This window comes from Anguilla rostrata, chromosome 11 (genome assembly GCF_018555375.3).
Source record: "Anguilla rostrata isolate EN2019 chromosome 11, ASM1855537v3, whole genome shotgun sequence".
NCBI classification, from domain to species: Eukaryota; Metazoa; Chordata; class Actinopteri; order Anguilliformes; family Anguillidae; genus Anguilla; species Anguilla rostrata.
In genome coordinates, this window is record NC_057943.1 from 8524976 (window position 1) to 8540153 (window position 15178).

At 42.4% G+C, this 15178-nt stretch overlaps 1 protein-coding gene across 4 annotated transcripts in view; it reads right to left on the reverse strand.

The window, feature by feature from the left end:
• Positions 1-14900, reverse strand: part of cfap74 (cilia and flagella associated protein 74) — a 58414-nt gene extending 43514 nt beyond the window's left edge. For 2 of the 4 annotated variants that reach the window (XM_064300892.1, XM_064300888.1), the window contains exons 1-12: positions 14761-14893; positions 14140-14236; positions 11949-12042; positions 11024-11164; positions 9853-9951; positions 7660-7764; positions 6625-6798; positions 5828-5938; positions 4515-4617; positions 3030-3196; positions 1995-2214; positions 1627-1824 (exon numbers count right to left, since the gene is read on the reverse strand). In XM_064300892.1, the coding sequence (XP_064156962.1) occupies positions 1627-1824; positions 1995-2214; positions 3030-3196; positions 4515-4617; positions 5828-5938; positions 6625-6798; positions 7660-7764; positions 9853-9951; positions 11024-11164; positions 11949-12042; positions 14140-14227 (1500 nt within the window). In that variant the 5' untranslated portion in view covers positions 14228-14236; positions 14761-14893. Of the gene's footprint in view, positions 1-1626; positions 1825-1994; positions 2215-3029; positions 3197-4514; positions 4618-5827; positions 5939-6624; positions 6799-7659; positions 7765-9852; positions 9952-11023; positions 11165-11948; positions 12043-14139; positions 14237-14760 lie in introns of all 4 variants that reach the window. The other 2 variants (XM_064300890.1, XM_064300889.1) reach the window with 2 other exon arrangements.
• Between the last annotated feature and the right edge of the window lie 278 nt (positions 14901-15178).

The following is a 15178-nucleotide window of genomic DNA, read 5'->3' on the forward strand; positions in this document are numbered from 1 at the left end:
GTATATACGCATCTGGACAAAGATGACAAACATGAAACACAGCTGATCCCAGTTTCATTGCTGGAGTAGAAACAACACAGTAATAGACATCAAGCACAAAGATCATGGCTAGTCTGTGTCTTATCAAAGATGAAGTGTACTGACATCGTAATGTAGTGTGTTCTCAATACTCAATATTCCAAACTACCACTAATTGCCAATTAAAGAGATTCTAATTATACAGAATCTAGAGGTTGTGAACCTCCTGTAACATTTTTTTTCTGAAGAATAATTACACTGGGCACTTCCCCAGGGGAGATTATTAAGACAGCACTGGTAGCCATTCGCCTGATAGAGACATATTTATGACTACTGTGTGAGCTATAAGAATGAGAAACATGCTAATCAAGACACATTAAGATATTATGTTCATACAGGTTTTCAAAAAAAACACTGTAAACACTGGGGACATTAGTATTTATTATAACATTGCATTGCTGTTCCCTCCAGCAGGACCAATGCATTTAGAAAATGAAACTTAATGACACAGGACGCACTTGCTGCCAGAATTTCCACCCCAAAATCCCTCGTTTCTTAAGCTATCATTTCCTATCATGTCTCTAGTTGGTAATGTGGTCATTACTTTGAAATAAAGGGTTCAACCAAAGCTGGTCTTGCCATACCGATGTATCTACATCGCAAGACCACAATCAACAACTTATAATGTATTGTAGTCCATAGGTCTATATATTTTAAGTATTGAAGGGGCACTCAACTGTTTGTTCTTGTTTAAATGACGACGCCTAACGAACTGCTCACATAACGCCGTTCACCAGGGCTTAATGTCAGAACGTGACTTCCTGAGCTAAATGCTTGAGAGCCCAAGAGTTTTCTGCATGGATTCTCACACAGAGAAAGAGCAAGGCTGAATGTCATATTCAGCTCTGAGTTTCAGAGACGCCAGCAGACCAGAAGCGATGTCTGTCCTCACAGATCTAAAGAGAGTGGGGGGGGGGGGAGAGAGAGCCCAATGCTGCACTGATTGGTGAAAGACTAGTGTTCCGGGGCCTGTGCCGATGGGCCCGCCTTTGTGAGCCTGGACACCGCGTGCTCAGTGCCGGGGCAGGGACGGCGTCCCGGCGAGTCTTCGGCACTGACCCCGTTTCGCCGCACGGCTGCAGTGCTCTCGCTACCGCTGATCAAAACCTCTGTGTGGTGAAAATCACGCCGAGCGCCTTAAATCAGGGGTCCTGCAGCCCTGGTCCTGGTGAGCCGCGGTGGCTCCTGATTTTTTGCTTTCACCTTAAAATCAGTTTTGACCCAAGTAACCATGCTAACTGTAACCAACAGGTTTAATTGGTCAATAAAGTGACAACAAAAACCAGTTAAAAATTTAGTGATGTAATAATACACATTCAGCTTCAAATTACATTTATTTTATGAATATAACTGAAGATATTTTCACACTGAAGAAGCTGTACTGCACTTTTGGAAAAAGAAACACTTGACCTAAAGTTACCTTGGCTAGTCTTTTAAAAACATTTCACTGCAGACCTCTAACCTGAACAAACATCAGAGTGGCTTTTTGCAGGACAGCTACCGAAAAGACGAGAGATGCAAGAAATTTCACTTTGCGGTGCACTCTACCTTGTAATCCCTGTGTTTCAGGTCCCACAACCCCGTGAATTCAGGCAAGGCAAGGCACTCTTCCTCTTCCCTTTCCTCCTCATCCTCGCTCCTGAGATTCCCAGCGGGGTGGGCGGAGCCAGGGTGGAACACGGCGGAGCCGCCATCGTCGCTACTTCGGCTGTCCTCGTCTGACATGGGGGACGGTGTGCGCCAGTCCTTCAGTCACAGTGAAAAGACAAAGACGTGGGACTTATAGACTGTATTAGGAAACCGGTCTCACAAACACAGAGATGCATAGTGAGGAAATGATCATATTCTTATTTCAACCAGTGATGGTGCTCTGGAGAACAATGACTGCAGAAATAATGCTAGGTACTTTCACTCACAGGCCTCAGTCTCTGTGGCTTTGCTGGTGCTCGTTCTGCATCCAGGGACTGCCTTAGGTTCTCTGCAGAAGCATCCAGTCCTGACGTCTTTTTGAGGCTTGGTGGAGTTGGTGGGAAAAGTAGAGAACGAGTTTTCTTGAGTTTTTCGTGTAAGGTCTCCTCCAGTGATACCCTGGAGATTGTTTCAACTTTTTTTGATTTCTGCTGCTCCACAAACAATCTAAAAAAAAGAAAAGATAGTGAGGTAAGTCGACATGAGAGAGATGACTACTTAAATGTACATAAACTATTTTAACTTAAAACTATTTTAACTTAACTTACACCTATCGGTTGTTGGAGCCACTTTATGCATGTATATAACATTTCAACCTTCAAGCCAATGTGCTATAACACAAATTAATTTGGTCCTGCACACCTTTTCAGCTGCAAACTGGCTAATGGTGTTATACAGTAATCCACTTCAATCAATTTTCAATGGAAATTAAAACAAGAGCGCAGAGTTCCTCCTGGGACACTGCTGGTCACAGAAAGTTTTTATATTAAGGAACTACACACAGGACAGGCTAGTCAGCTTTTTTGTAAGTGCACAGCTGGCTTAAAAAATATTACACTCTTAAAATAATTACACAGATAACTGGATATGGATTTACACAGTCTCATTATGCCCTGCCCTCATCAACAAAACAATGTCTGATTTGACAGGATAATGACAAGGGACATTACTTTTAAACAGGTTTAATAATAAGAATTAAGATTATTATTATTTAGTATTAGAACCATTTTAAAAAGCATTCACAATGACCCAAAACTCTCCACTCAACTTGGGAAATGTAACGTGAGAAATCTTTCATTAAATTTTCAACCAGCAACTGCCATTCAACAGCCAATCATCAGAACTCTTGAAAGCAACTGTCATTCACTGGAACCCTCGAAAGAGAGGTGGTTTTTCTGGCTATTTTCTATGTGGAGGGCAGCGAGTGAATTAAAGAAACATGATATTCCCGCGACAGGAGGCACACAAACGCTGAAGCATACTCTTTCTTTTTCTGGGAACCCTGCGGTTGCTTCTGCCGGTGCTTGCGTCTGGTGATGTTTCTGTTCTGGGCCTGCTGCTCCTCTGCGGCTGGCATCTCCTCCTCCTCCTCCTCCTCCTGCTTTAATGGATAGGCCCTGTCTCTCGCCTGCTTGGCGCGCAGCTTCTCCTGAAACCACAGGGTGTCACTTTGAGAGCTGGGAAAATGCTACTGCCGCGCGGAGCCTTTGGTTGCCAGATTTACGCGTGTAGTAGTAACATGGCAAGCGTTGCTAACATAATCTCAGAGGAACGGTATCCGCATGACCTTTTGTGGATGCGGAATTCTGTCCGCAAATCTGTGAGGTACAGCACGCCATCTTCGTGCACTTGAGAGGCCGATGAATATAAACTGTTCTCATCTGTCACAAATCATCGCGTGAAAAGAGCCTCTCTAAATTTCCTCTGGTTAATGACAGCCTTGGCTATCCACATAACATTACATTCTGCATGCAGTCATAATGAGAACTGAGAAACCATGGGACCAGTAAAAGCACACTGTGAGAGTATCAGGTGCACTGCAGAGCCGCAGAGAGACCACTGGCACTTGACAGAGATGGAGAATCCAGCCACATTCATATAAATTCAAACGCTCATCATAACTAAGTTTCCTGGAGTGATGTCATGGGATAGTTTGTTCCATGGCCACTGAAGGCTGGTGGTTGGGAGGGCCTATCCAATCATGGATATGTATGAGACCTATGTTTTGTAAGTTCAGCAGCTACAGTAACATGTCAACCCTTGTTTTGGCTGTGTCATGCACAAATAACAGAAGACTGAGGCACAGCCAAGCCAAAAGATTTTTTTATTTGACTATCCTGTCATACGTGCTAAGATGATAAAAAAAAGACTTCTACAAATGCCGAAAAATTTCATTAACAAGATTTACTTAAGACTTTGAAATACATTTTTCGTCATTATTTGTTACACAAAACGTCTTAAAAAGATTACTTTTGACACCTTAGAAATACCCAGCCTAGAGACTGTACTGATCTTAGCAATGTCTGTAGGCAAGTTTGTAAAGAGTTGTATATTTTTTTTCATGAATAACAAGTAAAATGATATATTTAAAATGCACATTATTCTTCAAATCAAAATAAAAAACCCCTCACAGGGATTGTCTGATAACACACTTTCATATGAAATTATGAGGTTAAGACTTCAGATTTTAATTAAGCAATATTAGCATCTGCAATTTAAAGTAAATTCAACTGATATAAATCTGCGTGAGGGGTGCAATTAAATATCCCTAATTGAGATCAGGCCCTTATGCATCAAACTGCGGGCGCACTTTAGAAAAGAAACCCTCCAAGGGTTGTCCTGTGTGACACAGTACTTGGCAGAAGGTTGCACTGTACTGTACTTCAGACCATTAGGAGAGCAAGCCATTAGAATTGGGCTGTGGAGATGAGATTAGAAAGCTCTCAGGTTCTCTCGCTGTACCGTACCTGTGTGGCCGTGATACTGGACTTCAGCGAGAGCACCGCCTGCATCCTTCTCTCCATCATCTCCCGGCTCTGCAGCTCCTTCTCAGCCTCTTTCTGGCGAATTCTGCAGGTAGAGTTACCGGTAAATTAGCCCCAATCACCGCTAACTCATTCTGTAACGGTGTCACACGCAGAACGCACACGCAGAACGCACGCGCATCGCCGCGCGTCCCATCTCCGGTGTCGTGCCTCTAAAAGCCCGGCCACCAGCTGTGTTTCAGAGCCGCAGTGCGGTTCAGTGTTTTACGGGCCCAGACTGGATTATCGTAGCGTGACAACGAGAGGTCAGGTCTGCCTCTTGGGCCTCTTGGCTCACAGTGAAAAGAAGGACTGCAGCCGCTGACAAGCTGAGACTGTAATTACCGGACGGTCAAAGTTCTCTCTTAATCTGGCCCTAAAACAACTGAAGAGGCTGCAGAGGCTGAGATTCTGCTCCTGCTGGCCTTAAATGATGAAATTCCCTGTTTAACACTTAGGTGGCAGTTTGTTTCTTGAATGGAAGCGTTTGGGTTTAGTGCGTCTGAGCCTCAGTGCGACGTGGATAACCCACGTGATCCTATTTCATTGATCCGCTCCAGCGCAGTACGCTATTGACTTATAGGGCCTGAAAAATCACACTAAAATGTTGCAGGGCTGAGATTGATTTACCTTCCCATAAAATAACATGGGTTTCCAAACAAATCTTTAAAGGACCAGCTTAAATCTTGAATGACTCTTGCCTGGGGAGTAAAAATATATATATACGATTTCAGTTTCAGTCTAATGTTTTAGATTTTGTGGATGATGAAATATATTTCAGATGCTTTTTATTTTAGATATTTTACAGAGGTTTCTGATTACCTGTCTGCTTTACAATGGCCAGTATTTGGGCATGATGGGGTTTTGTCATCTAAAGCAAGCAAATGCACTACAAATAACTCCAGAGCAGCTTGTACAGCGTTATACCACCAGAGGTTGTAGTACATGTCTACATGACCCAAATAATCTTAAAAAACGATGTTTAATCTTTTTTGGTTTAAACTATTTTCTATGACACATGCAACCTTGCGTCCTGCGCTCCATTGAGGGAAGTACCAGCACAATATAAAAACTGATATTTATACTGATAATTATGAATAATCACTGTGTCATTTATCTTCAAATGTACAGCCTCACCACACAGAACATGGAGCAGATACTCAAGAAGACACTCTCTGGGAGAAAAAGAGGCATTTCACCACTGCTCATCCTCTGGAGATCAGCTCGGCCTGTGGCCTGACGGACTGATCTGCTACCTGCTCATGGTCTCCTTGAAGTACACGGAGGCTCTCAGGTGGCTGGCCCGAGCCTCCTCCGCTGCCTGGCGACGGCGTTCCTCCTGCTCCTTCACCAGGTCCCTCTGCTTCCTAAAAACCAAAAAAACGCCAAAAAAAGCAGCGGTTCCTTTATCAGCAGCCAGCAGTGATACGCAGTAAAACGTTCAGAGTTAAATCAACTCTTACAGAACTCATATGAGCCTGCTATGGGCAGGGTAGATGCACATAAAGTCTGTTAGACTTGAATTAATGGTGGACATTTTACTGCGCAGGCCAGTGTTCTGGAAGATTTGATGTTGCTAAGCTACAATACGCATAGCTGATGCATTCCATTTGGTCAGACATGAAGTTCTGCGCATAGCACAGCAGAACTCAGAAATTCAGTTGTTGTACGTCAAACTGATTACTGGTTGCAGTTTTCAAAAACAATGACATTTTCAGAGAAACCTGGTGCACCTCTTTTGAACGAATTACATTACAGGCATTTAGCAGACTTACACAACTTCATTTTTTTTCAACTTAGCATTTACATTGCATCCATGTATACAGCTGGATATATACTAAAGCAATGCAGGTTAAGTACCTTGCCCAAGGGTACAACGGCACTGTCCTACCCCCGAACCTATGACCTTTCGGTTACAAGCCCAGTTCCTTACCCACTATGCTACACTGCACCATACCGATGCGATGCCCACAACACTGATGCTACAACACCGATGCGAGGCCTCATGTTACTGGATTGGGAAACGTGAAATTTGGGGCAGGTGGCCGGTTACCTCCTCTCCCGCTGCCTCCTGAGCCGAACTCGCCGGGCGACGGCGTCCTCCTGCTCCAGGCGGCGGGCGGCTCTCCGCGCGCGCTCCGCCTCCAGGACCTGCTCCTCCTGCTCCACCTCCTGCCGCAGCGGAGAGAAGCGCCCCCTCTCCACCTCCACCTGACACAGCTCCAGCCTGCGAGGAGCAGGGCGTCACGCACGGGACCGACATCGCCTGCTCACCGCACCCAAGCCACACGCAGCGCTCCAAAAAACCAAAAACTACAAATACAACCGCAAACAATGCGACATAGAGGGTTAAATGTGAATGTGTTATTGTAATCTGAATGTGTTTGGACTGAATGCGACTGAAATATGCTAATAAAATCAAACACTTGTGGTTTGTTATGGGATGTGACTGGCATAAGTGACCGGTGGAAACATTTCTGAACTTTAGACCCTTCAAAAGGCTCCATTTTTTGAAAGCTTCCTGCTGGCGGTATAGTGTATGAATGCATCCGCAGGGGTTACTAACAGAGAGGCTGATGTTCTCAGAACTTAACACATTAAATTTTCATTAAAATCTATTTTATTTTACCAGCATATACTGAATTGCAAACAAGCTGCAATACATACTGCATCTTTTTCATTTTGTTTTATCTTTACAAATGTTTACTATTAATGTTATTACATAAATATATATATATACATATATACAGTACACTGATGTAAATTATTAATTGATTCTAGGGTTCGAAGACAGGTTACTGAATTTGGAGACTGGTAAAAAAGCCCTGAGCCTTGAGCGTGTTTGAATCTAACACACATATGTAGATTAATAATGCATTTTGTGATTTTTGTGATCTCGGTCTTGAAATATGCATCAACAGAAAAAAAGATAACTTTAATGGCTCAGCTGAACTAGCCAGTTTCACACTACGCTGCAGCATAACACTAGTGCAACGTGAGGACTGAGGGAGAGGAGGGATGTTGCCGCGTTTGGCTGGCCGCCTGCGCTGTGCGCTGTGCGCTGTGCGCGCGCGTGTGTGTGACTCACTCGTGCGCTCTCAGCTCCTGGGCGATGTGTGACTCCAGCTCCTCCTCTGCGAGCAGCTCCGCGCACAGCCGCCTGTGCCGGGACCGGAGGCGGAACACCGCGGCGCTGTGGGGGGGCGGAGGAAACAGATCGATATCTGAGCCGGGGGAACACCGCACACAACCGCCGCGCCTACCAGCGGGAGAATAAAGAGGCCGGGTGTGAGGCTGTGGCTTTCCAAGGCTTCTGCCTCATCCAGTTATTTCAGCCTACGTTATCGTGATTTCAGCCAAATGTTATTGTGGTTTCGGCCTATGTTATCGTGGTTTCAGCCTATGTCATCGCGATTTCAACCTGTCATCGTGATTTCAGCCAAATGTTATCGTGGTTTCAGCCTATGTCATCACAATTTCAGCCTAATGTTATCGTGATTTCAGCCAAATGTTATTGTGATTTCAGCCTGTTATCGTGATTTCAGCCTGTTATCGTGATTTCAGCCAAATGTTATTGTGGTTTCGGCCTATGTTATCGTGATTTCAGCCTAATGTTATCGTGATTTCAGCCTGTTATCGTGATTTCAGCCTAATGTTATCGTGGTTTCAGCCTATGCTAGCGTGATTTCAGCCTAATGTTATTGTGATTTCAGCCTAATGTTATTGTGATTTCAGCCTGTTATCGTGATTTCAGTCTAATGTTATTGTGGGTTCAGGCTAATGTTTTCGTGATTTCAGCCTAATATCACGATTAGCTTGATCACTTCTGAGGTTTTTACCATTGTTATGTGCTGCTCATGCTGACTAAAACAAACAAGAGCAATTTTAATCCTGTTTTTCCACTGGAAACTGAAATGTTCTTCTTCATTTTGTCTGAAATGATGCCATGTTACTGAACTTCTTCAAGGTCAAAAGGCTTTAATAAACTGACAAAAGGAGGAAAAAAAATCTGGGCTGTTGGGACAAATGACCTACTAAAAAAGGGAAAAGCAATTTTGAAATATTTTTTATATTTTCTAAATGCAAAACATGTTCACGGAAAACATGCTGGTAATATACAATCCAGACCTGCGCTTGCCAAATTCAGTCCTAGGGGACCTCACGTATGCAGGGTTGTTTTTACAGCCAATCTCTAGATCAAATAAAGCTGTTGAAAACAGGTGTTAAAGTCCTTTCAGAACATTTTCCTCAAAATCTTAAAATTAATCTTAATTGCACGCAGGTCTGGCTTGTTGATTTGGTTTCAGAAGCTGGGATCTCACTTATGTCACCTGTCAGTGTGCCATTTAAACAATTTAAAAATGAAAACTTATTCTCAAGGAACCACTTGGCACGTTACAGAAAATGAAAGCAGGGGATGTGACTGATGAAAAATCGTGTGACATTAATTCTTGGCGGCATAGCTGTTTCAGACCTAATGTGGCGTGAGAGGGTGAATCCTTCAATAGACATTAAAGTGTCTTTTAATGAACAAGAAACAGCTCATTACAGTTGAGGAGCTGCCGTTATGGTTGGACTGAAAACCGGCATACACCCCAAGGACTGAGTTTGGGGATGACTGATCTAGCCCCTGTCCCGTCTCGACTGGCTCCCGCGCCTCCTCTCTCCTTCAGAAGAGGCACTCCGCTTGATGTTACACTCGGTTGCCCTTAGAGACAGAGAACGGAGAGGAGGGGGAGGAATGTGTGGCATTAAATCTTGGGACGTACTTCAACACTGTCAATCAGCGCCGTTACCTTGGGAGCAAAGCCACTCTCTCAGAAATAAGGCAGGACAAAGTGCCTAAAAAGGTGCAAACGCATGTCACTGGGGAGGTTCCCGATAGGTACATAACATTGTATCCCTTGCCAGCAATGCATAATTCATCTGTAGCTGTTTTTACTACCCAAATACAACATTATTGTCCTTTCAGGGTACATTGGGCAAATTTGTTCCTTAAAGAACAAAAATGTATCCCCACTGTACCTTTATTTCTGAGCGATAATTCACCGTTGGGACCATGCTGCAGCTTTTAAATTGATTTTAAATTGGTATTTCGAGAGTAAGCCCACTACTATATGTGTGCCATGCACGAGCGTGACAAACACTTTACTGACTTAACAAAAGCTTGAAATCATGATAAATCCTCCTGAAAGTTCAGGGGTCAAGCACTCATGTCTGTGCTTACTCGTCCACCGGAGCCTGTTTTCACCTGCCGGACCCTTGTCGGGTGTGTACCTACGTGTTGTCGGCCTCTCTCTGCTGCTCGATGTCTCTCTCCACCTCGCCTCTCTGCTTCTCCAGCTCAACGATGCTCCCCCGACACGCCTTCAGCTCCTCCCTGCAGCACACAGATCACAGGGCCAGCCACCGTGCAGCCATCACCATTACTGTCAGAGAACAAGCCGCTTTACAGCAGCAATTTCTCAGATTCCTGTATCAAAGCACTTTTTCTTTTAAGTCATTTTGCGTCCACCTCTTTTAAATACAATAAGTTATGAGTTTCCATTTGTATGGATGATTCCACCCCCCCCGCCCCCCCCCAAATCCAGATAAAAAGTAATAGAATCAGCCTTTCATGAGATTCTTCACTTGAATCATTGCTTTAAAATAGTGCAGAGACGCAAACGCGTGTATTCCCACAGATGACACAGACAACCCACATTTCGGGTGGAACAGAGACAATTGTTTAAAATAATTGAATTTAAAAAAACAAAAAACCCAGATGAACGTTTTTTGCAATTTCTGCCACTCCCTAGAGTGCGCGGAGACACGCACCCCGCCGCTCTGCCCGGGAACAGATGAAGGTGTGACGGAGTGGAGAAAACAGCCGCTTTGCTCGCACAGATCCTCTCTGTTCCCGGCAATAGATCAGCTCCTGCCAGCCCTAATGCGCGTTCTCCCTGCCACCTAATGAACTGCAACACTGCAATCTGCTGCAAGGCTGCTTAAAGACAGCCACGGCTAAGGGGAGTATCTTCTTTTGTTGTTGTCATATCGGAAGGGAAATGCCTCTTCGTTTTAATGCTCTTATCTAGATATTGCTGTGATTATGGTGCTGAAATCACAGGGAATTGCAGAAGACATTTTGGGCCACGATCAGAAAAGACAGCACATGGACAGATTGACCATGATAGGGTATCATTACAGCCTCTCTCTTTTTTTTTCTGGAATTCATTGTGTCATTTGTTGGCACTGCATTACAACCCAATAGATGGCTGCCGTTGGAGCCTTGTGGTGAAGAGAGAGAGAGAGAGAGAGAGAGAGGGTAAAAAAAGCCCCAAACTGAAAACGGTTGTCTCATGCTAACGTTTTGGTTTAAAATAGATGGACCTGCCGATGAGGAAACGTTCCTTCTGGTCTCGGGGTTACAGTGAGAGGAGAGAGGGCCAATTTACTGACAGGGGCCAGACCTGGCTTTCAGGACATCGTGCTCCTTCTGTTTGTAGAACGAGTCCAGCTGGTCCAGGTTTCTTCTCAGCTTGAATATCCGCGCTCTCTCGGCATAGCTCTTCTTACTGCTGTCTGCGGCCACATCGGCCTCCATCTCATCGCTTTCCACACGCGCAGAAACGATGGGGGGGAAGAAAAAAACACGACAAAGAAGGAATGTCTGTTAATGTCTGTCTGTTACGCGGTGACATAATAAATTCACTTTTTCTATCTGATTTGTCAGTTTACATAACTGGTTCAAATAATCTGTCTCACTGTCTTCCTAAAAACATGACTCATTACAATCAATGCTCCACCGGTGTGGTTCTGTTTCCTTTTGAATAACTGGTACCTCAGTAACTGCATGCTTAATGATGAATGGCAGTATATATTGTATGTAAGGCAACACTGAAAGGCAGATATTCTGTGTGCTGGATGAATTTGGAAAAATGGCTAAACCTGAGAAAATTCTGCATGAAATCAGCTCAACTATTCCAACTCTGTAAGTTAGCACATACACATCTCTTTTTGACATAACAACTGGATATGCAGTTTAAACTGTATACTAACTGATCTTTGAGACACTATATGGGGCGGATGAAGCAGTTATCTTTTGTTCTTTAATCATGCACCAGTATCCATAGTTCATTCATTTATCTCTGCCATTTTGATTTAAACACAACGCAGGAGTCACTGTTTCATAATAAAGCTCCTTCTCCTCCCATTAGGGACTTCTGACATCTTTTGAGAATAAATGCCCCATTTAAAAAAAAAAAAAATCTTTTATGGCAGGATGATGAACACAGCTAATGAACCCTAAACTTCTAATTAATATTTAAATATAGTACTGTACATTACGTCAGGAAGAAATTCAGCAATTTCACATAAAAATACTGCAGTACTAACCAACTTGTGGAAGAATCAAATTCTGTGAACTCATCTTCAGCATTTGAAAAGGACATATTTTCATCTCTGAAACCCTCCTCTCCAGGCTCATCATCTTGAATGAAAAAGAAATAAAAGTTAATAGAACACTTTTAAGTTTTGACACCCCTCACCTTATTTTTAAAATCCACCTCTCCTTAAAAAATTGTAAACATCAAGGTTCCAATGCTATTTTAAAAACCTGAAACTGCATAATTGAAGCAATCACAAAAAAGATAATAAATACAAAAGTATTTGATTAATCCTTGAACAAGATGGAACATTTTGCAACAACCCCCCTCACCCACCTAAATTGTGTACAATTATATTATAAATATGTACAATTTCTAGCCATGAGCAGATCTGCAACAGCTGTCTGTCGATAAAATTCATACATACAAAAACTAGTGCTTCAGCAACAGACAAGACAACATTTACCATCACTGAATAGGCTACATACTGCGGTCTGCTTTGGTAATGCGGTAACTGGATTCCTGCAAATGCAAAAGTATCATATTTGCTAATGGAATCATGAACAGTAAAATGGCTTTCATGAGATTCCACTAGCCTGTCCAGGGCCGGTTGTAGGAACAGGTGTCTGGGAGGCGCCAAACGAAGGGGGAGAAAGAAAATAAATATCCACACGTTGCATCCATGATGGTGGGTGGCCTGAGAGTTGGTGCCATGAGATGATAGATTACATGTCCTATAACAGACGATTCTGGATTATCTAGGCATCGGTTTGGTTTTTAAAGTAATGATACCTCCAGTAAATGTGCCTACTTTATGCAATTTCATGATTAAAGATGGTCACGCCAGCATTACTTGCATTACTGAAGTTGCCGGAGCATTAACTGTCATTTCCCACCGGGATGTGAACATTCATTTTTAATTCTTTTTACTATTCTCGACGGGCAAGTGTCTATGAGTGAATATAACTTTCCATGTTGCTTTTGCCATTGTGTAACTTTTATCGGAAAGTGCCCTGAATTACTCTCGTTATTAAAAGCCATTCAATGTTTTTGTTTCACACATACACATTTCTTGTCCTTTCATACTTGAAGCCTCATATTACACTATTAAAATCTGAAGTGATGCACATATCATATTAATGACAATATATTCAGAATTTAATCCGAATCAGAATACAAGCTTTCTTTGAGGAATGCATGCATCATGACTATTAACAACTTTATCATCCCTTTATTGCTACATTATGGCACTCTTGTGGTTCTCTACTTGTAGTGTAGTAGTAGGTTTAAATGTGATGTCACAAAAATATACTGGCAACTTCAGTTGGGTGAACAGCCTCATGCCATATAGTGACTGCCTGTGTAAGGTGGTGCACGTGCTCTAGAAAACTAGTTCTAACAAGCTATCTAGAATCAGTCCTTTTTAAGACTGCATTTGCTTCACATTCCGTCTGTGTGTCACTATGGACAAATATTATATATGTACAAGATATCTTAATATTATATTATCCGGTGGTGCATATAGCCTTGACAGCTAGTGTAACTGACCCTTACTCTTTGGTCTAATAAAATCAACAATGCAGTAGCCTACTTCCATGTTTAGTTATTTCCTGTTTGTTTCCTTGCAAGAATGTTTTCGTATTAGTGGCCTTATTGTAATTGCATTAGTGGGCCTTTAATTTGATATTAACATCCCGGTAATCGGCGTAGATGCAAAAAGGAACTTGAGACGAACAGTAAGCTAGTTAAAAACACGGTGGAAAACTATTCCAAGCAAAGCAAAATGTTATTTATTTTTATTGTGTAGCACCTGGCTGATATGGGCGTACGGTTCATAATTGTTTATTTTCATATTGTGATTAATATTGCGTAACATCATAGCTTTAATGCATAGTTTTGGTAGATTTGTAAGCGAGTGTTTGTTACCTAACAAGGGAGCTGTATTAGCTAATTGCATCGCCGATATGTACGCGTTGTTCACACGTAATTAACACAATACATAAGAAATTGTAGTAGATGGTAATGCTTTTGTTTGTTTTCACCTTTTAGCTCTTGTGGTGTGTTTATGAAGCTACAACATTCACATTATTTAAATAAAAGCTTTATGAACCATCAGTTTGGGGAATCGGACCATCTTTCAGCCAGGGACGCTTAACAAATAGCACTGTCAGTGTCAACCTTTAAAAAGGAAAACAATTTACCCCCGGTTTCCTCATCTGTCCAGGTATTCAGGGGTGCATTTTCAGCAGCTAAGGGCGATACCTCTTCAGGACTCTCCGAAATGTTCATTTTAAGCTGCTGCATTTGAGAAGAACAGGCAGGAGAAAACTTTTCAATTTGTTTTCAAGGTAGCGCGTGACTACTTCAACTAGCTAGCTCAAGAGCCAACGATAGTTCGGTTGTCTAACTCATTCATACACTGGTACATTCTGCGACGATTCACTTGCACTACGGTAAATTGCTACATTATTATCCTTACGGAGATCCACGCTACGAAAATAGAATGGACAGTCTAGCCGTTTTAGCTAAACTTACGTAGACTAGTGCTCAGAATATTTAACGTTAGCTAGGGAAGCTTAGTTTCTAACATTAGGTAGCCCTACAATTTGGCTACTGAGAGGCCTCTTGATTAAAGAAAATACAATAACGACACAGAAAATAAACTGATAGCTAAAAAGCCACACCAACCAAGACTGAAATTAGCTAGCTAGTCTACCTAACCAAGAAAAAAAAATAATAGACGAAATTAGCACAATTCATTATACGTATCTACATTTCTAAAAAGAAGGAAACAAGCTAATATTGTGTACGTTGATATGTACCTGCTCTACCAAAGAAACTTTCTAGATGGTTCAAGTTTATCGAGAAAAGGCTGTTCGCATTCACCCTCCTAGAAGTTCGAAACTTCACCTTCAGCGTCCAATGTGTCTCCAGTGTTTCCACGGCAACCGGACACCTGCATAAAAAGGGAGGAGTTCCTTTTAACCCCTGAAATAAGATAATGCGTTTATGTAAAATGAACCTGTTGATATTTCTCGTTTGCCGTCTAATTTACCTTACAATTAGCGCTAAGCTACTTTGACACTGAATTACCTGATGTGTTTTAATAGACTAATCAATAAAGTCAGCATGACTGCATCTTATCAATCTGTGAGGAGAGTTGCAAACAGACCTTTATAAAAACTTTATATAGGGAAAGGGTAATGGACTCCTGTGTGGGGTATTTGTTTTGCGTCCTTG